Source organism: Miniopterus natalensis, chromosome 3 (assembly GCF_054644295.1).
Source record: "Miniopterus natalensis isolate mMinNat1 chromosome 3, mMinNat1.hap1, whole genome shotgun sequence".
In the NCBI taxonomy this organism is placed as follows: domain Eukaryota; kingdom Metazoa; phylum Chordata; class Mammalia; order Chiroptera; family Miniopteridae; genus Miniopterus; species Miniopterus natalensis.
In genome coordinates this window covers 10,855,818-10,880,166 of record NC_142083.1, presented here as the reverse complement: position 1 = coordinate 10,880,166, position 24,349 = coordinate 10,855,818, and the positions used below count along the sequence as shown (strand labels likewise).

General features: G+C 39.7%; 1 protein-coding gene across 1 annotated transcript; it reads left to right on the top strand.

The window, feature by feature from the left end:
* Positions 1 to 471: 471 nt before the first annotated feature.
* On the top strand, positions 472 to 24,125 carry TARS1 (threonyl-tRNA synthetase 1). Its single transcript, XM_016224359.2, has 19 exons — positions 472 to 603; positions 3,915 to 3,995; positions 6,986 to 7,176; positions 10,065 to 10,188; positions 11,585 to 11,706; positions 12,222 to 12,339; positions 12,601 to 12,665; positions 12,750 to 12,828; positions 13,619 to 13,765; positions 14,795 to 14,893; positions 15,872 to 16,038; positions 16,993 to 17,155; positions 17,245 to 17,382; positions 17,732 to 17,809; positions 18,196 to 18,296; positions 18,451 to 18,555; positions 20,090 to 20,162; positions 22,610 to 22,724; positions 23,178 to 24,125. Exons 1-19 carry the CDS (start codon positions 547 to 549, stop codon positions 23,324 to 23,326), a joined length of 2,172 nt encoding a protein of 723 aa, XP_016079845.2. The 5' UTR covers positions 472 to 546; the 3' UTR covers positions 23,327 to 24,125.
* Positions 24,126 to 24,349: the final 224 nt, after the last annotated feature.

Genomic DNA, 24,349 nt, shown 5'->3' with positions numbered 1-24,349 from the left:
CCTGGGTCACCGAGGCTTGGGTGCTGGGGAGCTGGACGGCCGAGAGGAGGGCGCGAGCCGCAGCGCCCCAGTCCCGACGCGGTATTCAAACTTTGGGCACTTCCGGGAAGCTCAGGCCAAGCCCCGCTCATCCGCTACGGTGGCCGGAAAGGCCCAGGACTAAGAGGCCGCAAGTCGGACTGGAAGACGCGCACGCGTATTGCGGACTTCTCGGCTCTGGAAAGGGTCGGGTCGCGGGCTGGCCGGGAGTGCCGACCCTTACCGTCTCCTCCCCGCCGCACTTGGATTTCCTAGACCGGCTGTCATCCAACACGCTTTTCCATTGGTTTAGAGAAGGTAGAGCCCGCCTTTCCCCGTTGCCGATTGGCTGCCCGCAGGTTAGAAGGCGGGGTTTGGGCCGAGGTGGATTGCATCAGCTGGGCCTTTCCGGGCCACGTGGCTCGAGCGCCGAGTTCCCGGGCGCGCCAGCCCAGCTTTGACCCGCCTCCAGCCTCCTCTCCCCCAGGCCGTCGCTTTTGCGTTCTGTCTGCTCTTCTTGGTTCGCCGATGTCCCAGGAGAAGGCCAGCAGCCCTTCAGGGAAGATGGGGGGCGAGGGGAAGCCGGTGAGTGGGGACCGGAGGGCGGGCTGGGGCCCTTGTTGGTGCCCAGCGGCCCTACCGGGCGGGGGCCGTGTGGGGCGGAGGAACCCGAGGGGGACGGTGGGGCTCCGGGCCGAGTCGGCGTCCCCTTTGGGGAGGAACCGGCCATTCATGAGGCAGGGCGGGGCCTCGCTGGTCCTCTCCGGCTCCATTCTCTTTTCTCAGGTGAGGAACTGAGACCTTGAGTGAGTGGCACAGGACGACACATCTAATTAGAAATAGAGACCATTACGAGGCTCCCAGACTAGCGTTTTTACCTCACCTTAGGCGAGAAGAACATTGCAGAGCCTCATTTAATCCTAAAACCCTGTTAAGCGTAAAAGACTCAAGTTTAAAGAAGAGAAAACCGAGTTCCCGAGAGCTGACCCAACTTGCCCAAGTTCGGGTGGTTTATAATAAACGGTGGACGCCAGGTGACCTGACAGACTCGAGGCAGGTGTCACTCTTCCCCTGCCTGGGGCTGGAGGCCTGCTTTATCTTGCTTCACACCTGCTAATCATTTCACCTTTGAACTTTACCTTTTGTGTCATTCATTGCTTAGGAATATCTCCTGGGTCACTTGTGACTTTTTTTTAATGATTAACAACTAAACGTCAAGTATTCATCCCGAGTGCTGGGCCACACACCTAGGAAGGTGAATGGGACCCAGCCTGGCCTTGAGGGCCTCACCGCCTGGTGTGTGAAGGGCAGATGAACAGTCATTTTGCTGTGGGGTTACAGAAGCGGGGTGCCTAATTCCGCCTTCAAGGGCTCTCTCGAATTGAGTTTGGAAGAATGAGTGTTCGTTGCCCAGGTAAGCCAGACAGGGCAGGGCTTCCCAGGTAATGGTGGGGAAGGCCGTGAAAAGGCAACTGAATGAATGAATGAATGAGTGGTCTGTGGAGTTGCTTGCAAGAGATTTGCTTCAAGGGAGAACCATATAAATCAAAGGATTTTAGGCAACCAAGAATTGTTGGAATTGTGTTTTACAAGTGGAGGTTTTTAAGCAGGGAAGTGACAGATGTGAATTGTAGTTTCAAAGATCATGCTGGCATTGGGGTGGAAGGTGCATTGGAAAGAGGTGAACACAAGCAGGAGGCTGCTGTAATAGTCCAAGTGAGAGGTGAGGTATTAAGCTAAAGGAGACTCAGCCCAGCTCTCTGATTGGACAGGTCACTTAAAAGCCACAATTTTCTCATCAGTAAAATGAGTACGACCTCAAACTCAGGGATCGAGTGGGGAAAATGCATGTGTGCACATTCTAAACTATATAAATTAAATTTAAAGTGGTAAATGGTGCCTGTTCATAGTCTTTTTCCCTTCCATATTTTTTTTCACTTAAAAATGATATCTTGCCCGGCTGGGCGTGGCTTAGCGGTTGAGCGTCGACCTAGAATCCAGGCGATCGGGGGTTCAATTCCCGGTCAGGGCACATGCCCGGGTTGCGGCCTCGATCAATGACTTTCTCATCATTGATGTTTCTATCTCTCTCTCTCCCTTTCCTTTCCTCTCTCTGAAATCAATAAAGATATATATATATATTTTTAAATGGTATCTTTACTGTTTTGTAACTTATTTACTGTTTTTGCTTAATAGTCTATAGTCAACCTTTCATGTCCATAAATACTCTGCTATGCCATTCTTAATTGGAGGTGATTCATGGCTAATAAATTTATGATTTCTCCCTTCTATAATAATAATTGCACAATACCTAATTATTGAGTGCTAACTGTGGGGTCTGGCACTGTATTATATTACATGTGTTAACTCATGCAGTCCTCAAAATAACTATGAACAGGGTTTTGTTATTATCCCCATTATACAGATGAGGAAACAGGCATAGGAACAGTAAGTAACTTGCTCAGACCCAATATTCTGTAGCCAGTACTCATAACCCCAGTGCTGCCTTGCCTCCTTCATCTGCCTGGAAACAAGTCAAGGACAGACAGTCCATCAAACTATTGGACTCCCAAGAAATACCTATCCCAGCTGTCAGTCTCTGGGTTTGGATTTACTTAAAGTACATTCAGATAGTTTTTTTCAACTCCTAAATATTTCCGAGCAATGTAATTCCGTAGCTTCCCTTCACAATCCGGTTCTGTGTCCCCACTTTTGGGTTGAAATTTTAGATTGCTTTTACATAAATATGTAATACATAAAGTCACATATTTGTTTTCTGTTTTCATTGGAAATAGAAAACAGTTGCCTCCTGTGTTCCCAATTGTAGTAAAGACAGAATGGGCCTCAGGGTTCTGAGAAAACTGTTTTAATGTCCCAGCTCTGTAACTTAGTACTACCTGTATACTAATGGGTGAATTACCCTCTTCGAGCCAGTATTCTCATTTGTGTTAATTCTCTCCCTCTTTTCTACTATTATTCATTTGACAAATATCCCAGAGTGGGGGAAGCACATACTCTGCTGTTGGTTGCCTTCTTGCACAGGACTTACTATAAAATTTTCTATGGCTCCATGTACTTCTAATTGAAGTCCCCGTTCCTCATGAGTGCTTGCTTCTGTCTGAGCCCTAGTTTGTCTTATCTTATTTCCTAAAACAATCCTGCTGTAGTCAGCCTAGTTTAGTCTGCCTGTGCCTCTCGCTCTCTTGCTGTCACTGTCTTTCTCTTTTTAACATTCCGACAATGAGTTTGTGCACACCTAGAACACATGTCCTCCATTCTCGAAATCCAGCCTGTTGAAATCTTCTTGAACTAGCACTTACTGTTATCCTCGCTTATTTGACATTGAATCATAGCGCTGCAACTGTATTCTTTCCCCTCCCAGAGTTTTTCACACATGTATGCCTTCGTTTCCCTGGAGAGATTAAATTTGCACAAGGCAGGGATCAGGCCTTATGCTTGCTTCTGCAGGGTTTAACACAATACCATGAGCACAGAGGTTCTTAGTAGTACTTGTGGAATTAATGGATATATGTTGAACTGATTTTTTTTCCCCCCCTGAAAATACTGTTACTGAACAAATTGCTCGTTTATGGCTACATGTTTAGTATATATCCACATAAACCTGGAGCAAGAGTCATGGGAACAGGCAAAATAAATGAAATATGAGGACTTGAACATTATCAAGTAATTCCTCTCTGCTTTTTTAGGACTTATCTTTATTGTAAGTTGTTAACTTGTCTTTGACCATGGTCAAATTGTCTAGTCTTTCAAAATCAGATTTTCACTCTTTAAAAAACATATACTAAAATAACATCCTCTAAACTTTCTGGGGGCAGCATGAACGGATGTCAGATTAGGTTCAGATATAAAGCCTTCGTTTCTTTTTGCTTATTTAGGCAGGTGCCGGTCAGGAGAAGCGAAAGGAAGATGGCAAGAAGAGGAACAAAGAAGGGACTGGAGAGGGAGGTCGGGCAGAGGTAAGTGTTTCAGGCTCTGTTACCAAGTTTGACAGGTGGCAGAGAGCTGCCTGACTTACCCTATGTCAGACTCTCAGGGTTTACATGGAACTGTAAGACGGACTAGGTGAAATTTCAGAGAGAAGAATTAGGGAAATCTGGGAGGGGAAGAAAGACTTGCAGTTACTTGTTATTGAAAAAGGAAAACAACTGAAATATAATTGTAAGATAGTCTGTGGGATTAGATATGAAAATCAGAACCAAAGGTAGAGAGGAGACTGGAATCACTCCGTTGCCTCATTGGATGCTGGCTGGCTGATAGCTCCCTTCAATGGGATGTTAAAGGGGGGAGACTTGATGTTGGAGCTTATACTGAATACAGTAGAAACCCAGAAGGCCCACTTCCTTGACCCCATTCACACTCTTCCCACCTGGACCTTCTACTAAGGTTTGGTTTTGAGCCAGGACAAATCTGCCTCTCAGGTGCAGAGAAAATGCTTTCAGTTTCCCCAGCTCAGACCAAAAGGAACTGACTTTCGAAGTCAGCCTAGAATCTGCCTGGTTCCTGGGTGCTGTGCTTCAGGAGGTAGTTAAGCTTGTCTTCCTACTTTATCTGTGAAGCTGAGCTGCTGTGAACTGTGCTTCACTTTTTGTTTTAAGTCATTGCAACCATTTTATTAGAGACTCTTTAGAAAACTCCCAGAATGCAGAGGAACAAAGGAATAGGCTATAATAGGGAGTATGTTACAGCACAGTAAACTGGCTTTAAAGAGCTGTTTTGGTAAATGCTGTGATGCTAAATTGATAGTGCTATCACTTACCTAAGGGTGAGTTTGTAGGTGATCAAGAATCACTAAGTTTTGCTTAGAGCCCTGCCTCACTTTTTCTCTTATGTTTTGTCCATTACACCCCACTGTAATTGTGGGGGAAATTATTGATTGTGAACTTTAAATTTTGCAAGTGAATAGCAAAATGCATGTGTACCCTGATTTCTTTTTTATACTTTCAGTACAGTAGTACATGCTGTTCTATCCCAGCTTGAGAATTAGCCTGGAAATAGGAAACAAAGGGTATAATTAGAGCACTTTTCTGAATGGATAATTTTAAGTGCAACATGCAATTACATATATTTGAAATGATCTGTGTGGGAAAAAAGTGTGCAGTGACATGTCCAGGACCTTTCTTCCTCCCCTGTGCTCCATCATTTATGTTCATTACTCTTAGAAGGGCAACGTGCAGGTCTCATTCTTCCCTGTATTTCCAGGGCCCGGCATAGAGAATCCGCTCCATGAATGTTGAATAAATTAAGTTTGACACTAATTTCTTCTGCTTAGGAAGTGCCAAGTGGATGTGGAGATAAACTGCAGGAAGATAGAGGGTCATGTGGGTGGGTAGGACTGTACTGATGCTTCCAAGTAGTAGGGCCAGGCAGTGTGCTTCATTCAGCCCGAGGGGTTCAGAGTATATGGTTGTAGAATGACAGGCCCAGAGCTTTTCATTAATTCATTGGGGCTTCACCATCGAGGGTTATGCACCCCTGTTATAATAAAATGCTCCTAAAGTGCCCTTAAACAACTAGAGAAAGAAAAGGACTGCTGGGGGAAGGAATTACAAAGAAATTAGGGCTCTTCCATTTCAAAAGGTGAAGACCGAGAAAAAGTATGATTGAAATGAGAAGGAAATATTGTATAAGAGGAAAAAAATGTACTACTTCGCATGAGAAATTTATTGTTCTAATAAGTTATATTCAGACAGTCTGAGAATGTATTTTTTAATGATATGGCTAGCTATGTGTTCCTTTTTACTATGATATTTAGGGAAATATTAACCTCTGGATTGACATAGTGGGTGACTATGACCACCAGAAACCATGGAACCCAAACTGGGTGAACAATGAGTCCACATAGTGTGGTTGGTTTTTATTTTCTATTATCAGAAGTCATTTTCTCTAGGATTAAAATCTAGCTTGTACTCCTTTCAGATTAAGTGTGTTATATATTATATATAGAATTTTGGGTAGCTTTGTCAAAACTGAGTAAATTTTAAAGCATGTATTTGAATAAACTATTATAGCTGATTTAAATCTATGTGAAGATAGAAACTCATGGTAAAATTAAGCCATCTCCTCTTTGCTTTCATATGTAGCTGTTAATATCCGTGTTATTTTCATTTGAAGAGCGTAAATTGTGTAGATGTTAGTGTTTGACTATTTTGTGGCCACAGATTCACCACCAGCTTTTTGAAATGTTTTAAAGACTGGAGTCTCTTAACAGTAGAGGAAGTCAAATCTCTGATTATTGTCTCTTTTTTTTTTCTTTCTTTGTCAAACTTTTGGGAACCTGAGTGGGTGTTTTATATAAAATATTTTGCTTAATTTAATGTATTGTAAACAGCAATGTTGTGCTGTTTTCTTATATTTGCTAATTAAATACTCCCAAGAAAGAGATACTCAAAGATCATGGCTTCTTTGAATTTAGTAAATACTTCACTTGAATGGGAGCCCTTAAGTCAAATTTGTTGTTGGTTAGTTAAAAATTGTGAGTGGACATATAGTCTAGCCAGCTTCATAGATCATCCCTTGAGCAATATTGAAACAAAATGGAAAAGCCAGCCAGTTTTTATTTTCAGTATTATTTATAGTTGCACTTGTAAGATCATTTAATTAGAAAAGTCTGTAAGAGAGTATTTTAAAAGAAAAATAGTTACCTTATGCAGATAATAGCAAAATGTAATAATTGTTTATTTCGGATGTTTGCAGCCTTGTATTTATTATTATTTATACTCTCTATTTAAAATTTTTTTTTTTAATTATAAGAAGAGAGCAGTTAGGTTCTTTCTTACCTTTATGTAGGACAACATTAAGGTTACCCTTGTTGATTTTTGCAATCTGTTTACCACATTGAATTAATAATTGTGTTTTTTGTATTGTCTATTTTTATTATTTCCCTTTTCTAAAAAGGAAAGCAAGTAGTATTTACCTATTATTTATTTCTTCGTTTGTTGTCTTGCAGCTAAATCCTTGGCCTGAATATATTAACACGCGTCTCGAGATGTATAATAAACTAAAAGCAGAACACGATGCCATCCTGGCAGAAAAAGCAGAAAAAGATAGCAAGCCAATTACTGTCACTCTGCCTGATGGCAAACAGGTCTCTGCGGAATCCTGGAAAACGACACCGTATCAGATTGCTTGTGGCATCAGGTATCTGCTGCACCTGCCTTGCTTGATCTTCTGTTGTTTGTAATTAAACTTAAAAAAATTATTTGCCAAGTTTTATCCTCAAAACATTTCTATGTTACTGTTTAATGTTTTTAATGTTTAATTTACATTATTTGGAATTTTTCAAAATGGGGAGCTTTATAGTCAAGATTCAAAGTTAATTTCTTAGAGACTCCACTTTGGTTTGATCTTGTGAAGGATTCTATATGATTAGTTCTTCTACCTTGGTCATAAATGTCACAAAAACCAAGTAGACAAAATGTCTCAGTTTTGAAGTTAAATGAAGTTTGGTCATCTCACAGGGGAAAGTTAGGAAGCTAATACAGAGGGGTGCAATAGTCGGCTTACCGCTGTTTGTATGGAAAATAATACAGTCATAAATAATAATGCAAGAACTCTGTGTTTCATGTACTCACAACTGTAAACCTACTTTTACCGCACCCTGTATGTTGAGATGAAATCGTTATATGATTGTCAAAAAGGGTTGATTGTCGTCAGTTTCATATTGTTGAACATAAGACATAAAATAACAAGTAAACAGGTTTGGCAAGCAACCCAGCTGATTAGTGGTAAAGCCACTGTGCAGCTGGTGGGAGTAGAGGCAGCTAGGCCTGTGAGCCATGAGTCTTCAGTGTGCCGTGGGTATTGGTTAGAACTTCTTATAAAGAGAATAGAGTATTTTAGTTAGTTTGACCACTGCTTCTAACTAAAATACTACCTTACTCCAAAGGAAATAACAGAGTTGTAATATCAAGCCAGTTCCCATGCAAGATCATAAATAATTGGATAGACCTTCAAATATCAGTTCAATCTGTCATTTTAGAGGCAATTTTGAAGGTCATTTGGTGAAGAGATTCCTCTATTGTGCACTGATACTGTAGCTGAGTCAGTATTAAAATTCATTCTCCTATTAGTCCAGGAACTTTTTCTCTACATTCTACAATATTGTCCTCCAGGTTACATCATAATTTGTCAAGTGGCAAATTGAAAATCATTTTCGAGAACTGCAAAATTTTAAATTGAATTACATAAGATATTGATGCACTTTAGAGCTGGAGTTGAGTCCCTGATTTGCAAGTGAGGGTGTTTTAAGACATTTTTACAAAAGTCTGGAATAACTTCTTGTTCTGTGAAAAGTTTCAGCACTAGTAACAGGCTGTTTAAAGGTTCAGATGACTAGTAATAAATATGACAGGGAAGAAAAAAGAAGGAATGCTCCATTTGCTTCAAAAGGTTTTTCTTTGAAGTTTTGTTTTGTTCTGTCTTAAAGTATGGATTATTTTATGCCTTCTTTGGAAAATTGAAATGATCCAGTATGGTCCATGTATAATCTTTATTTTCAAAGTAAGTATTACTGGCATCTCATGGCATCATTTTGGACCCTAAGATAAAAGTCACTTTTTTCCTGAAGAATATAGAGTATAGCAGTTGCCTTTTGATCAGTTCTTTAGTCTTCTGAAAACTGTTTTACACCAAATGGTGCAATACATTTCTCTCTGCCAAATCCATGTATGTTTTGGGAAATGTGCATATTTTATTGGCTCTGTTTGATCACAGGAGGACGGGAAACATTGGATATAACCCATGGGAAATTTAATGGGAACATTGAAAATGGGATAAGAATTTATTGCTTACTTTCTGTTCTTCTGTCCTTAAGTCAGGGAGCAAGGAGAGAAGTACAGCACAGCAACTCCAGCCTTCTGGCAGCATAGTTCAAGACTGACCCTGTAAAGGCTGTGCGCTTTCCCTGCGTAGTTAGTGTGCCTGCTCTTGCTGAGTTGTCAAGACTGTTATAGACCCATTTCTCTAGCTACACGGTCAGACCTACAGTCTGACTGACCTTGCTCAATTCTGCCCTAGCTACGAAGCTTCCTGAACCTTTCTTAACTTGCATCCCTGTTTACATCCATCCCCATTCCCTCCTCTGGAGTGCCCTGTCGTCTCCTCTCCTTCCTGTCCAGCTCTTTTGGTCCTTCAGCCCCTCATTGCTTTATCCTCAAAGCCTGTTCAGACCCCTCTGACCCGTGCTGCTTTCCCCTCCTCAGAGTTCCTGTGACTTTTACACACTTGGCGTGGTCTCATATCTCATCATGTGATGACAGTTTGCATAGTGTACCACATACTGTTCTAGATGACATTTTTATCCATATTATTTAAAAATTTTTATTGCCCGGCCAGGTGTGGCTCAGCTGTTGAGCGTCAACCTAGCATCCAGGCGATCGGGGTTCGATTCCCGGTCAGGGCACATGCCTGGGTTGCAGGCTTGATCAGTGACTCTCTCATCATTGATGTTTCTATCTCTTGCTCTCCCTCTCCTTTCCTCTCTCTGAAATCAATAAAGATATATTTTTTTAAAAAATTTATTGACTAGTCCTTTACCTTACCCATATATTTGTTATAAATAATACCATCTTAGGCATTTGCAGAATCTGTTTGAGGTTAGCATTGTCTCTCAAAAGAAGTTCTGTTACAGATTTCAACCAGGAGGTAGAACAGAGAAGTTGTTTAATATCTGCTATCCCCCCCTTTGCCATTGGATCCTAAGTAGCTTGGCTTTGTGGAGAGCTTATTTGGAGAAAATGAAAAATCAGACCACTGAAAATTATTATTGTTTGTGTATCAGAGTTGCTATATCTTCTTAAATAAGCATTAAATGTGATAAAATAATATTTTGAATTTTCAGGATCTTGCAGTTATATTTTTAGGTACATGGGTGCATTTGGGGGGGTTTATTTCAGGAAGATCTATATATTATGTAGTGTTACAGTGCAGTATCCTCTAGTATATATATATAGTGTTATAGCATATACATAGTATTATATATAGTCTTACATGTATTATATAGTGTTTATTGTCCTTTTGTTTTTAAGCCAAGGCCTGGCTGACAACACCGTGGTTGCTAAAGTGAATAAGGCTGTTTGGGACCTAGACCGCCCCCTGGAGGAGGACTGTACCTTGGAGCTCCTCAAGTTCGAGGAGGAGGAAGCGCAGGCAGTAAGTGCTCAGCGTCCACCAAGGCTCAGGGCGGCGATGCTCATTTACACCGTTCAGCTCGTCACCACTGCCAGTGGATGACTAAAGTTCCTTGAGGTCTCCTTTTCATACTCGAAATCTTTATTTTTGTCTTTCATTTGGGGAACTTAATAAAAGTGCTTGCCCTATAAAAATCAAGAGGTGAAGTTAAATAAATTTATTGTCACTACTAGATACTAAAATGGGGAAATTTTTCTGGAAATGCTATTAAAATTTTATTACACATTGGTTAGGCAAGTAAAACTTGTTTTTGTTTTCTACACTGTCAACATTTAAGCAAGACGTATGTATATATTTAACAAATAAATTTGAACATTACTTAAAGTACTTTTAATATTGGAAAGTTGACTTCCATATTTTTTCTCAGCTTCAAATGCAGACCTGCTGAAAGCACGGCAAAAACCAACATGCACATGGTGCAAGGTTTTCTCCTTCCTACTTCAGGACGGTCACTATAGAAAGGGAAAGAAAATGTGTTGTTTTATTTTGTTTCACTGATGATGGTTTCCTTTTATATGTGAATCAATGGTTGTCAAATGTATTCTGGATTCCTTAAGTTTTTTAAGAGAATTTAAAAATTGTGTGGGTACCTTTCTATTAAATCTTAAAACTGTTGCTTCGGATACATTCCGACTCATCTGAATGACCATCTTAAAGCCAAGTACTGCCATTTGATTTTAGTGTCCCTATCTTTGTCCTTGTAATTTCTAGTTGTGCCGTGGTGTTGTTGTACTGCCTTAGTTGTTTGAGGCCAGTAAGAAAACAGATAAAATTCTAAGTGCTGCTCCACAGCCCAGAAAAGGCAGAGCACAGCACATGGGATGTGGGCACAATGACTCAGGAGACCCTGGGCCATTGCAGTCAAGAAGACAGTCACGTTTTGAGTGGCAATTGCTTTCAGGGAACAAAATCCATCCCATTTAATTAATGATGCTAATTTGAATTTAATTAGTTTGAAAACAAACTAGGTAATTTCTAAGGTATAAATACACTTTAATTAGCATCCTTTTAAATTGTTTTGGCTCTGTATAGAATCACAGTATAGTTTATAGATTTGTAAATTTAGATTTTTCTGTCTTGGGTTTATTTATAAATTTTTAAAAATATGTTTTTATTGATTTTAGAGAGAGAAGGAGAGGGAGAGAGAAAAGACCCCCTACTTGGGATGGAGCCCACAACCCAGGCATGTGCCCTGACTGGGAATCGAACCCATGACCTCTTGGTTCATGGTTTGATGCTCAACCACTGATACACACCGGCTGAGCATATAATAAATTTTATATCTCTCTTTCAGATGATCATCTTAACTTAGGCATATGCCCAGTCTCAAACCTTCCCATTTTCTTTGAATTTTCAGGTGTATTGGCACTCAAGTGCCCACATAATGGGTGAAGCTATGGAAAGAGTCTATGGAGGATGCTTATGTTATGGTCCACCAATAGAAAATGGATTCTATTATGACATGTACCTTGAGGAAGGGTAAGTTCTATAATTGGATAAAGAGAAGTAAAATCTGAATTACCATGAGTCTATACGTTATTTTTAAAGAGTTCTCAGTAAAGGAGGGATGATATAATGCTTATTGCTTCGTAGTCCCCAAGCATTCCTACTATTAAAACTTGAAGTGTGTAGTAATTTATAAAGGTGTAGATACTTTAGTGAGAGCTTTGTTCTAGATCGATGGAGGCAGAGCCCTAAGGTGTATTGGGAAATAAAACGAAGCCGGTCCTCTCCTTCCCTTTCCACCAGTTACAGAGTTGGAGGGAGGAGTCACTGGTGGGAACAGTCTGCATGATGGCCAAGGCAGTAGCCACTGAAAGTGTAAATTATTAAAATGATTTATGAAAAATGTTTAGTTTACAATTCTATATGATGCAAGGGTCTAATTTTTTACATGAAATCCCTTGAAGTGTTCTAAAGAAACATTCCTCTGGCCTGTGGTGTGAGTAGAAGGGAGTGGACAGAAATTAATTTTGTATCTTCTTCTCTTTCAGGGGTGTGTCGAGCAATGATTTCTCTTCTTTAGAGACCTTATGTAAGAAAATCATTAAAGAAAAACAAGCTTTTGAAAGATTGGAAGTTAAGAAGGAAACCTTATTGGAAATGTTTAAGGTAAATTGAACTGTAACATATGGCATCTACTCTCCTATCATAATTAATGTGATTTGAAGTCGTTATACTGGGGTTAAGGGTACTAAGTGGAAACCTATTCTGTTCCTTAGAAAAATTTAACAATGTTTTCAAACATGAGATATTGACATATTTATAATCATACACTCCTTTGATAAGATGCACTTCGAATTATATTTTAGTGATAATATTTAGACATAAAAATTGAAAGAGTTTTCAAAAAATAATATTTCCTGTTTTCAGTACAACAAGTTCAAATGCCGAATCCTGAATGAGAAAGTGAATACTCCAACTACCACAGTCTACAGGTGAGACTATCAAACGCCGGTAAGCACATCTGGCATGTATGCTATTTTAAGTCTTTATTAAAATTCCTTTCACTTTGTCTTTAGGTGTGGCCCCTTGATAGACCTCTGCCGGGGTCCTCATGTCAGACACACTGGCAAAATTAAGACGTTGAAAATACACAAAGTAAGCAATGGAACTTTAAAGATTCTCTCCATATAAACGCATTCGTCCAGTGTAGACATATGTTTAAACTTCTATTGGTTTCTCTTTCTGCCAGTTTTCTTTTGGGAGGCTTTTTCTTCATGCTGTCTCCTAACTACGGTGCTATCTGTCATTAGCCATTTTTAGCAGAAATTCTCAAGCAGTGACTGACGGGCCATCCACCACCAGGGCACATGGGGGTGGAGGTTTGAGGGATTCACGGGATCACGCAGTCATGGCCCATCATGGCTCCAAAAGCTTCGAGACTCACTGTAGGAGTCTGTGCTTTTGCCCTGTGTGTGTCTAAGGTAGTAATTACCCAAGGTGCTCTCGTTAACCAACCTAGTCCTGCCTGTTTATACTAGTTCATAAATACTTTATGGGCGATTATTAAAATGCACTTTAAATCATAAGAATAATGGAGCCATGTCAAGATTTTTTTGTTGGTTTATTTTCTGTGTTCACTTACTCGTTTTGTGAAAGGAGCCCTTGCCATCAGTCATGTTGGTGGACTTGTGGTTTGAGTGGGCACTGGGGGGGGCTTTCTGAGGGAACTGAACAGCCACCTCTGCGTGGAGCGACCCCAGCTATTTCTGTACCGCCCCAGAGCCCCTGGGAGATGTTTCACTAAGTGTGGCTTCTCATGAACTTTTCTTGTATAAGGACTCCTGTGAATTTGATTCATAAGGTGGCCGTGAGAAATAACATCTAACTCTTAACGTGAGATATTTACAAATTTGAGTATCGTTTCATGGTTGGTCCTTGTTTTCAGAACTCCTCTACGTACTGGGAAGGCAAGGCGGATATGGAGACTCTCCAGAGAATTTACGGCATTTCATTCCCAGATCCTAAGCTGTTGAAAGAGTGGGAGAAGTTCCAAGAGGAAGCTAAAAACCGAGATCATAGGAAAATTGGGAGGGTATGTTAAAAAAGAACAGTAACGTGTCTAGAATGAGTTTATTTTCATTTGAAATTCAGCTGTATTAAATATTTAGCTATATGAAGAATTTTCTTTTGACAAACTGCTGTAGCTTTCAAGTATTATTGTTGTGTCCTATATAAGCCGAAATTACTGTTGTCCACATTAGCTTTCAAGAGTGTGCTCAGTGTTGCACAAATATTCGTTTTAACTGGTTTTTTTTTTTTTTTTTGAGGGCAAATTCTGATGACTTACAGTCTTCTGTAAAAGAAGTATAGCAGTGCCTCATAGAGCTGAGAGACACTTTGGAAATTTGCCTGGTCTCATTGACTTATTTTAAAGATGTGGAAACTGAGTCCCAGAAAGATTAATATCCTTGTTGCGCAAGGTGATGCAGCGAGTCACCGCTGGATTCCGTGGTGTCATTTCCTTTATCCTTCTGCCCCTGTTTTCCAAACTGGAAGTTAGGTTTTAGATGAAAACATTTCTTTGTGAAATTATGTTGACTCTGTGCCAGGCATCCTTGGCTTCTGGGTTAGAAAGCTTGAGCAGGAGGCAGCATCCAATGCCACGCTCTCTTGACTGCCTGAAGTCAATTCTAGCAGTAAGGAAACCAGCAGTGATCAATGGGGCACCTCCTGGAAAAGTCTGGGCCTTCGGAGGGTAGAGGGGGCACTTCATTCACCACGACCCAGAATCAGCCAACTTTATCTCCATTTTCTGTTTCGTTATCAGTGTCTTTTTCCTAGTCTCCTCCCTGCCACTCCTACTTTTAAAAAAATAATAATAATGAAGAAAAATTTAAAACACCCAGATCTTAGAGCTTTAAGGAATCAAAACCATGAGAGCCCCCTCTGGATAGAAGAGACCTAAGACCTGTGCTCCATATATTCGAAATGTTGGCATGTTTTCTTTGCATTGGGGATCGGCACAAATTAAAATATGAGACATTGTGACCACATTCTTAAGAACATCGATGTTTGTGTTGATGAATGTACATATAGACATTCTTTGCTTTTCTTTTTCCAGGACCAAGAGCTGTATTTCTTCCATGAACTCAGCCCTGGAAGTTGCTTTTTCCTGCCGAAGGGAGCGTACATTTACAACACACTAATTGAATTCCTTAGGGTAAACCACAGACATTATTTTCTTCGGTAGATTTAGGACATACATTGATTTTATTAAATAGATCTGCTAACAGGAAAGATAATCTTGTATTTTAAAAGAATAAATACAAATGGAATCTGAGGTCTCATAAAATTTTTAAAAACTTCTTTCTTCCTAATATATGGTTTTGTCCACATACATGGGTATGTATATGAGAGAAGCCAGTGACCTTGAACTAGAACTTTTAACCCTTTACACAGGTGCTCTGCGTGCGCTTTGACTACTCATTTATATTTTCCTTGAGAAAGCAAATTCATCTTTACCTGCTGTTCTCTTTGTAAATTATGAAGTGTTTAAAGCATATGTTCATAGAGAATAATACCACCAACATCTATGTGCTCACCACCTAATTGAACATGAGTTTGCATTTGGTTATGTTTGAAGTAAGTAATACACCTATAGGAAGGGGGAGACAAGCCCCCTTTGGGCATCTTAGTGATCTGCTCTCTCCTTTCCTAGAGGAAACTACTCCTGAAGTTAGCAAGGCTCCTTTTTATCTGTTATTGTCCATCTACCCCAAACAAATGCATCCTTGATTGTTTGTGTTTCAGATTTGCCAACAGGAAGTCTCATTGTGTGTCAGAATTGTGATTTTTTTTTTTCTTTTTTTTAGATACATCCAAATCCAGTTTATTGTCACTTGTTACATATTCTGTTATACAACTACCACAGTGTGCCCATTCTTTTATTGATGGACACGGGTGTGATTTCTGATTTCCCTATATTACTAATTGTGGTGCAGTAGCGTCATTTCAACAAGCCTCCTTATGTGGATGTGCAAGTTTTGTCTTTGGTATATACCTCCAAGTAGGATTTCTAGATTATAACATGTGTGTCTTGAACTTTACTAGAGAGTATGAAATTGCTCTTTAAATTTTTACTTCCACCACAAGTATGAGCATTGGTTTTTAGGCTTGCGTTCTTTTTGTTTTCTAACAGAGTGAATATAGGAAACGGGGTTTCCAGGAGGTGGTCACCCCAAACATCTTCAACAGCCGACTGTGGATGACCTCGGGCCACTGGCAGCACTACAGCGAGAACATGTTTTCCTTCGAGGTGGAGAAGGAGCAGTTCGCTCTGAAACCCATGAACTGCCCGGGACACTGGTATTGAGCAGCTCTGAGTTCTGTTGAAGATTCTCCCATAGTGCATTTAATCCTATGCCCAGGACACTGGTACTGAGTTTCTATGGAAGACTCTTGAATGCTGCATTTAGTTCTAGATTGCTTTTCTTCCTTTGGAAGAATTTTTCTTAAAAACAGGTTATGTAATCAGAGAATATTTAAAGGCAGCATTATTGTGGTATTGTAATTGCTTCTATGCCTGATTTGGTTCTCAGATCTGTAGACACTGAAGAATGGCAGTTGGTGAGTAATAGCAGTGAACAGGCAGGATATAGAGCAGGGAGCCTGGATGTGGGGAATAGCATCAAAACCTAGTGCTAATAAATTAACATCCTTGGGAAATCTTTGCCTTGAGGCTCGTCCACTTTCTATCCTTGAAAGTTGGGTGAACAGCAACTTGGGGGAAAACGAGGGAAGCTGTGATTCCAGGCAGCTCAGCGTGTATAGCTCCTAGTAGGGCCTCAAGGGCAGAGGAGGTAAGAGAGGAATGTTCACAGAAACTGGGTTGTCAGGAGGCCAACTGAGTTCATCCTTCAAAGTGTCTGAAGCCCCTTCAGATTAACAGGGAACTGAAGCACTTCTGGGAGGTACAAAAAAGCAAGACCTTAGTTTCCAGAGTTACACATGATTTGTATGCAGCTAAGTCTCTTTTACTATAGGCAGGCCTCAAATTAGTGGAGGTACTGAGCATAAGGATGTGTCTGCAGACTCATGGGAATACATTTGTTATTCTCTCTTAGTTCTGGGTGGCTGTGTTATCATTTATTTGCTGTTTTGTTCATGCCAGTGCTGCCATTGTTGTATGGAGCCCAGGATTAGAGAAGTGTTGCTTGTCTGAACAGCTTGGAATCAGCGGCTTTTTGACAGCCTTTCATATAATATTAGAGAAGTGGTTTTATTGTATTCAATGTCAGTGGCTTCTACTCCTCTCTTCAGCCTCATGTTTGACCATCGCCCAAGATCCTGGCGCGAGCTGCCTCTGCGGATGGCCGACTTCGGGGTCCTCCACAGGAACGAGCTGTCGGGGGCACTCACCGGCCTCACACGGGTGCGGAGGTTCCAGCAGGATGACGCTCACATATTCTGTGCCATGGAGCAGGTATGGGACTTTGTGGCAGAAAATATGTCGAAAGGAAGGTCAAGCAAGTTGAGGAAAATCACCGCTATGTCATTTTCTTTCATTTAAAGATCGAGGATGAAATAAAAGGTTGTTTGGATTTTCTGCGTACAGTATATACCATATTTGGATTTTCTTTTAAACTGAACCTGTCTACTCGGCCAGAAAAATTCCTTGGAGATATTGAAATCTGGAATCAAGCTGAGAAAGTAAGTGGTGTTTCAGCGTGTTTGAATTATACTTGACTGAAATTGGATTCTTCCGCAATGTAAGAAAGCCAAGCCTCTTTAAATGGATAAAAGCAAAAGAAAACTGGAAATGGTTCCTAGGTTTGAGTAAGCTAGTTTTTTTCCTGTATGATTGCGTATTTAGAAATGCTTGGATGTGTTTTCAGTCATCAAACTATAACCTTTAGAGGGGTTTGTGTGCGAGTATGTTTAAATGGACAAAGTGATGAGCAGAGAATAGTATTTGGGAAAGCAAGTACAGTATTTTTAGTCTCAAATTAGACCAGTTGCAGAGGAACAAAAATTAAAGTCAATTTTGCTTTATCTTTAGCAACTTGAAAACAGCCTGAATGAATTTGGTGAAAAGTGGGAGTTAAACCCTGGTGATGGAGCTTTCTATGGCCCAAAGGTCAGTACCAAAGTCGATGTGAGTAATGTGATTTTGGTTTTTGGTGAAGAGATTACTTTAAGTTAAAAAGGGTGGGGGGGGGCAGCCAATGTCGCTCAGTGGTTGAGCATTGACCCATGATCCAGGAGATCTCTGTTCTATTCCCAGTCAGGGCACATCCCCAGGTGGAGGGCTTGGTCCCTGGTGGGGGGTGTGCAGGAGGCAGCCGATCAATGAATCTCTCTCATCATTGATGTTTCTATCTTTCTCTCCCTCTCCCTTCTCTCTCTGAAATCAATAAGGATATATTATTTTTAAAAAGGGCAGGAGGGGAATCAGCCCTAATGTAACTGAGTTCAGCTTTATTATAGGCAACATCTTACAATAACCCAGTCTTTGCTTCTTAGATTGACATACAGATCAAGGATGCCATTGGTCGGTACCACCAGTGCGCAACCATCCAGCTGGATTTTCAGTTGCCCATCAGATTCAATCTTACTTTTGTGAGGTGAGTTCCTAGTGTCTGTTGTAAGTATTCTTCAGGGACATATAACAGTGTGTGTGTGTGTGTCTATATACATATATACATATAATAAAATAAAGATATATATGTATGTATGTATAAAAATAAAGGAAAACAAATTATTATTTTTTCTTTCTAGCCATGATGGTGATGATAAGAAAAGGCCAGTGATTGTCCACAGAGCCATCTTGGGATCCGTGGAAAGAATGATCGCCATCCTCACTGAAAACTATGGGGGCAAATGGTAATTTTCATTTTGTTTCCTTCTGCTTCTGTCTGGACTATGTAACTTGAGTGCTGTCCAGTGAGTTATGTGATGGAAAGGGAGAGTGATTGCAATTAATCAGGTCTAATTAGTGACAAGTATTCACCTAAAAGTAAAGCAGCACAGTTAAAACCCCAATTTTTTAGCTGTAAGAGTATTTGTTATGAGTAATTGTTTTTATTTCAGAACTTGATTTGTTGAATGTTATACTTTCTAATTAGAAATTATTATTCAGTAAGAGGCATACTTGTTGTTTTGATTGCTTTACGAGAAACTTTGATGTTTTGTCTGAGTAAACAAGGGCAGCCTTTGGCTTATATTGCCCAGCGTTGCTGCACATGATGATGAGTATTTGGACACTGTTGAGAAGCCACACATTTTTAAATTGAGAGTACAGGCTCCAAACCAATCAACATTTTGTGCTTTCTTTTTATAAGGTTATGTTTTTGCTGGAAACATAAGACCACATGACTTTCGTTTTACACTTTTGCCTGGGTGCACAATTTGTCAAGGCAGCGGAAAACAACACAAGGTTATAAAAACGCTCATTTTGTACAGCCTGCTATAGTATTCTGTTGATGCAAAACTTCTGTAAAGTGTTGTAAATATGTTTTGTTGTATCCATTGCAGTTATTTCAGTCATATTTGTAATTTGATTAGTTCCAACATTAAGGGAGTTTGTCATGCTTATCAGTGCACTAAGATAATCTCTTTTCAGTTATATTTCACAAATCAAATCAAATATGGGAAACATTCTCTACGTGAATCTCGAGAATAGGGGGATCCTCAGCTAATTGCTCTGCCAACAATGCTTGGTGGAAAAGCTCACAGGTTGGGTAGAATTTAGTGCCTACTCCAGTCTTTTCCCTGATGTAACCAAACAACTTAAAATAGAGGAATGATCAAGAGAAACACTGACGTCTGCAGCATCGGGAGGGTTCGACACCCGAAATACTCCAAAGGGAGAATTGCAGGTGGGGCCAGTCATCTTTTACTAAGTAGTGAAAACACATTAATTGTTACCAAATACCTTCACCAGCCACTATTAGTTACAACTTGCTGAATTCTGCAAAATGGATCTTCAATAAACTGGAGGGACAGTCTGTGTGCGCCCCCCCTCCTCGTGAACAATAAGTAATAAGAGTTAAACAAAATAACTTTTTGAATAAAATAACTCTGAATCAGTAGGTGTGGTTCTTTAGCCACTGGTTGACCCCTCTGCAGCCAGCACATGGTGTTACCTGATGTACTGAAGCCTGAGACTTAGTCCCTGCCCCCAATCTGCTTTGCCGTCTGCTTAGCAGGAGAGAACTTCGTCACTGAGTTTTCTTACTTGGAGTTGGTTTTCTGCTCCTTCATCCCGTTAGTCTTTATTGGATATTGAAATAAAAGCCATGTTTTTAAAGTGGCCCTCACGTGTTTAGGGAAAGGACACTGAGGAGTAGCCTAATAAATGAACGTGCTGTCCTTTATTAGGAAATTCCGCATTAAATATTTTTAATCTCTTCCTAAGGCCCTTCTGGCTGTCTCCTCGCCAAGTAATGGTAGTTCCAGTGGGACCAACATGTGATGAATATGCCCAAAAGGTAATCCTCAAGTATGACTTGTCTTTAAATTTAATACCTAGTGTTCGGCTTTTCACATCCCATAAGCTGTATCTTTGGTGAATCAAGCGGCTTGTGATAGAAAGAAATGTTCCTATTTTTAGTCTGTGGTAAGCTCTAAGAGATCAGATCACCTCCTTAATGCTTCTATACGTGGTCTGTGATGAGAAGACGTAGTGGGGCAGTGTCTTATGTGCTCTTGTTCGAGCCTTTAGCATTAGCAGGTAATGCATGCCTTGGTATAAAATGTCCATTCAGATGCATAATATAGTCAAAGAGCAATTTTGCTTCATTTTCAATGCAAATTTCTTCAATTATTTGAAGCCATTTTTCAGGTTAAAGCCAGGCTAGATCAGTGTTTTGCCCTACTTTTCAAAAAACTACCTTAGTAACAGATACAGAAATGTTCTTTCATGCTTCACACCTGAAAGACTAGGGCAGTCTGTTTTGTTATAGCAGCAATTCTATACTAAGGATATTAAATTATCAAAAGGTGTGTTATTAAAAAGCATTGTTTCAGAATTGCAAGTTAAAAGTAATAGCATGGTTTGTTAAAAGAAACAAAAATCTAAATATCATTGAACAATCTTATCAAAATTATGTTTCCAGATCATCAAAATAAATTACCTTCAGGTTTCAACTGTCTTTAAGAAATAAATGAACATTAAGCCAGCTAATAAGCAAACCATTTAGACATGCTGTATTCCTACTACTGCACAAAGTAGTTTTAGTTATAAATAATGAAAATCAGCTATGTTCCATGATTAATTCATTGTCCTTTATCTTATATGCATTATGAAGACTCACTCAGGAGGAAAATGTTTGAATTAGTTAATTCATTTCTCAGCTGGAAACAGTACTGACCTCCTCTGCCTTGGGGTGGAGTGGCATTTGGAATTATGTGGGGGTGGGTTTTTATTTTGTTTTTTTCTGATTATATTGACTGAGGCTTAATGACTAGAGACCAGAGGTATTAAATAGTCTGTAGTTATGGGGCCACTTCCCCCACAGCAGAATAGCCCACCTTACATGTGCACAGGCCCATGTTGAGAAACTAAGACACTGGTGCTTTTTCTTAAAGTGGGTTATAGTAGAAAGTGTAGTCTTATATAGGTACTCGAATAAACTGTGTAAGAACCCTTCTGAAACGCCCATACTTATAAGCTCCCAACAGGTGCACTGGTTAATGACCACTAAGGCATGAAAACCTATTAGTGAAATAAAAAAGCTTCAATCAGATCTTTTTGTCATATTTGTGGTAATTAGTTGACAGGTAAATGAAAAATTAATCTAGTGTATTTAACTTAATTTACAATTAATACAGTATAATCTAGTATTGCTTTTTTTTGGGAAAGGAAAAATATTAAGCATTGTTTACTTACTACATGTACAAAGACTTGAGACTAAAGTGGAATTGGTATTTTTAAAGGGGAAAGGAAGCAGTGAATAATATCTAATGTTAGTTTGCTAACTTTAAATTCCTGGAAGTTTATTTCAGGATGTTCCAATTTGATCTTTGGCTCTAACTCCTTCATCTGCCACCTTCATTTAATAAGCTTTTTTCTTTATTTTTTAGGGGTGAATTTTCAAGACGTGTGGATATATAAAGTTGTGAGGAGAAAAGAATAGTTGTTAGCCTGATTTATGGTGTAAGATGACTTAGGAGAAAAGAGGCTACATTTTATTAAGAACAAGATAACCTGGTGATTAGTTAATGATATAAAAAAAAATCAAACAAAAAAACCAACAAATAAATTTGTCTGAACACATTTAAAGATCAAGTCAATCAAAGTGAGTTCCATTAGTAGCTCTATAGAAATAGTGTTATTTACAGGTATTGTAATAAAACCTGCTAATATGTGTCCATTTGCTAAACCATCAAAGTATCCAATATTGACATTTATATCCCTCATCATGTTTTGAAGAAACACACCATTTTTGTGCTTATATCCCCTGTCAGACCCTGACAACAGGAAAAGTCTTCCCTCATGTTTCCAGTGATGAGCTCAGTGCCCAGCATATGGCGGGAAGACCTTGCTGGTGAGCAAGGTGGCAAATAGAGCAAGCAATATGTTGGTGGAAGTAGCTGAGCTAGGACATAATAAGCGTTCTTTTAATCCAAAAGGAAACCACAAGTTGCCCTCTTACCGCAGTAGGCAGTGCGTCAGTCTCATCATCTGAAGGTCAAAAAGGAAATCACTGTTGAGAAAGAAAAAATTACTTTTTAATATTTCTTGAACCTGATATTTGCTTTTATTCAGTTATTCTCATAGACTTCTACTTAATTAAGTCATTGTATACACAAAGTTATTAAAGAACTAATTTTTAATGCTTGCATGATTTTCCAAATTACAGGTTAAATAAAATCATTTAAGATCAAAATATGAATGTAATTTTAGATCTGAAGAATTCTATGTCTTTTTAAATAGGTCCGGCAACAATTCCACGATGCTAAATTCATGGCGGACATCGATCTGGATCCGGGCTGTACCTTAAATAAGAAGATCAGAAATGCACAGTTAGCACAGTATAACTTCATCCTGGGTAAGAAAGGAAATTAACCAGAGAAAAGCTGCCACACCTTCGGACAGTTCTGAAATCTTGAGACTCAGGCTTAAGGGAATGGTCGTCCTCAGTTTAGTTGCTTTCAGTCCTGATTCTGAAACAAGTGTGTTCAGTTGATATAAGAAAGGAAAACTTTGGTTTGAAAAATAACCTGTAAAGGTCTGTCGAAGCATTTTCTTCCCTTCACCTCTTAATTCTTCCTATGGTAAGTAGTTTTCATTAGGTCAGCTGGACTGAGTGACTCCGTAAGCACAGCAGTGTTGAGCACTGCAAAGAGGGTTTTGTTTTTTAATGAACAGATTTTTAAATCAGGTATCCGACTCTGCGAGGTCACCCGTACATTTTAATCAGAAGAACCTACAGGGTGGCTTTTGGGTCCTGGGGTCCAGTAAGAACCCTCCCATCTAAGGATCCTTACTGTCTTTTGTTTAGTTGTCGGTGAAAAAGAGAAAACCAGCGGCACTGTTAATATCCGCACGAGAGATAACAAGGTCCACGGAGAGCGTACTGTTTCTGAAACCATCGCACGGCTGCAGCAGCTCCGGCAGACCCGCAGCAAACAGGCGGAGGAAGAGTTTTAATGAAGTTGGCGCGACTGGCCCAGCAGAAGAGATGAGCAGTGTTTCCGGAACGTCCCCTTTGTGCTCCAGAAAACACTAACGTACACTGAACTTGGAGTAGTTTGGCAGAGTCTGCATAGCTGCCTGCAGGGGGTGAACCTTCCCTGACCTAGACGGGTTTTAGATAATGTGTATCTGAAGGAGATAATTAAAAGAGACACATTAAAATGATTTTATTCCTTAATTATCTGAGCACTGGAAATAAACCATGAGGAATGCTTTAGTGAGATGAGGGAGAACATTTTTTTGTAAATTTAATGCAGTTGGAAAATAAAATTTTTCTAATTTGATTCAGATGAAAGAAAGATGAGACTTTGATTAGGTATAAAAATAAAAACTTGAATTCATGTAAGTTTCAGAAGACTTCTGACCTTCACATGCATCCTACACAAGTGCCTGGAACAGATTGCATGATTCATTCTTTATCGTTAATGTTTTATAGCGAATATGTTAGGTGGGTGGAGGGGAACATCTTTTAGGAGTGCCACTTTTACTCAGCTTCTTTTTGTATATAAACCTTTTAAACAACTAAAGCCAACCATGGACCTAATGTAGAATATTTGCACAGCATTTTAAGACAAATTTGTCAAAGGAATATATGTTTATGGCAGGCTGTTCTGGACCGTTCAGTCCCTTGTTACACAGATTCCCTATTTTCTCTCTCGGGATCATTGTTGAATTTTTCTGCCAGTGAATGGTGATTGAGAGAACGCCATGAACTCAGGAATTCCTCATGCATATACGAATCTCTGTTTAATAATTTTTAAAAGGCAACATCTTGGCAGTTTTCTAATAACACCAATAGCATGTTTGCAAGGGTCACCGAAGAGCAAAGCCAATCTGCATAGATTAGCCCTCACTTTAATAAAGGAGATACGATCTTTAATCAGGGATTTTTTGAAATTTCACACTTAAGCCTTGCTTCTCTCTGTCTTAAGACTTAGCCTTTGATGGGTTTGTAATTAGTTTTTATATAGATCTTGG